Source organism: Rhincodon typus, unplaced genomic scaffold, assembly GCF_021869965.1.
Source record: "Rhincodon typus isolate 14 unplaced genomic scaffold, sRhiTyp1.1 hic_rhity00004655, whole genome shotgun sequence".
Classification (NCBI taxonomy): Eukaryota; Metazoa; Chordata; class Chondrichthyes; order Orectolobiformes; family Rhincodontidae; genus Rhincodon; species Rhincodon typus.
This window is the reverse complement of record NW_025970293.1, coordinates 4,441-6,209: the sequence shown is the minus strand read 5'-3', so window position 1 is coordinate 6,209 and position 1,769 is coordinate 4,441. Positions and strand designations below refer to the sequence as shown.

The 1,769-nt window shown below is 58.8% G+C and overlaps 1 protein-coding gene across 1 annotated transcript in view; it reads left to right on the top strand.

The window, feature by feature from the left end:
- Nucleotides 1-947: 947 nt before the first annotated feature.
- Nucleotides 948-1,769, top strand: part of LOC125481971 (ankyrin repeat domain-containing protein 35-like) — a gene marked incomplete at its 3' end in the record, with an annotated part of 4,876 nt that continues 4,054 nt past the window's right edge. The window contains exon 1 of the mRNA XM_048593935.1: nucleotides 948-1,260. Coding sequence (XP_048449892.1) covers nucleotides 1,222-1,260 — 39 coding nt within the window. The remainder of the gene's footprint in view (nucleotides 1,261-1,769) is intronic.

The following is a 1,769-nucleotide window of genomic DNA, read 5'->3' as shown; positions in this document are numbered from 1 at the left end:
ACGGGCTCATGGAAGGACCAATATCGCCAAGTGCCAACCTCCCGTTTTGCCCCGTTCCCCATCACCTCTGGAATGGCTCCATGCCTGCACCTCATCTCAGGGCAAAGAATTCCAAGCCGCCAGCACTCGCTGGGTCAAAAGTTCCATCTTTTTCCCACCATCCTTGCTTCAGTTACATGTCGGTCAGGTCCCCCTTGAACCTGTCCCTTTTCTGATTGGGATCCTCCCGATCAACTCTGTCCACGTGCCCCCTCCTCCTGATTTTGAGCTGGGTTGGGAGATCTCAGCCGACTTCTCTCCAATAAGAACAGTGCCCTTTTTGAAGGGAGCATTAGCGTGCTGTTCGACGAGGTGTGCCATCATCCAGTCCGATCCCCAGCAGAGGAACGTGGCACCGTGAGGAGCGGGCACCTGTCTCTGAGACAGGGTGACGAGGGTTTTGCTTGTCACTACGTATCCAGAGTCATTAAGACCCCCTCAGCGCTGACTCTCTGACACTGCCCTCTCCCTCGGCGCTGACTCTCTGACACTGCCCTCTCCCTCGGTGCTGACCCTCTGACAGTGCCCGTTCACTAAGCGCTGACCTTCCGACAGCACCCGTTCCCTCAGCGCTGACCATCTGACAGTGCCTGCTCCCTCAGGACTGACCCTCCAACAGTGCCCGCTCCCTCAACCCTGACCCTCCGACAGTGCCTGCTCCTTCAGCGCTGACCCTCCGACAGTGCCCGCTCCATCAAACCCAATTCAGGAGGAGGGGATGAGGCAACGCTCTGAAAAGATTCTGCCTCTTCGAAGCAAGGAGTGTGAGTCATGCATGAAACTGGCAACAGTCGACAGTTCCCTCCTCAATCGAAACCCTATTCAAAGGGCTGTGTGAACGAGACTTTCCCCTGGCATGTTTGAGCATGGCTCTGGAATGGGAACAGGCACGTCAGTGGACTCCCTGGAAGACAGAGAGCTCGGTTTTCCAGTGCAGTGCTGGGTCTGTCGGAGGGGGGAACACGCTCCAAAGATCCAGCAATTCCGATCAAGTCCGAACTGCCTTCCCCTCATCTCCCAGACCCCCAGGACCGTTGACCCTCCGTCTCTGAAACTGAACTGCGGGCACACTCTCAAGCAATTGCTCGTAACTCAACACCAAGGGTTTGGGCTTGGTGGGCTAATGGTTCACCGAATCCGATTCCATTTGGGATTCATTCCATCCGGATACTGCCTGCCACCATGAAGCGGATTTTCTGCTCACCCACAGTGAAGAGCACAGTATGTATCTGGATGTTCCGTGCCCTCCTGCTCTGATGGAGCTCTGCAGCTGGGCACAGCCAGCGCTGCCCACACCCCCTGACCCCGTCTCAGTGCCCACTTCTCCCGCCAGTGAAACGGGGACAGACGCTTGGGCCGCGGGTTGCCCGGACAATGCGGCTTGGCTGCTGCGCAGCAATGGCTAACGGAAGGATGGTGCTGAGGGAGCAGGCACTGTCGGAGGGTCAGTGCTGAGGGAGCAGGCACTGGCGGAGGGTCAGTGCTGAGGGAGCGGGCACTGTCGGAGGGTCAGTGCTGAGGGAGCGGGCACTGTCGGAGGGTCAATGCTGAGGGAGCGGGTACTGTCGGAGGGTCAGCACTGAGGGAGCGGGCACTGTCAGAGGGTCAGTGCTGAGGGAGCGGGTACTGTCGGAGGGTCAGTGCTGAGGGAGCGGGCACTGTCGGAGGGTCAGCACTGAGGGAACGGGCACTGTCAGAGAGTCAGGGCTGAGGGAACGGGCACTGTCGGA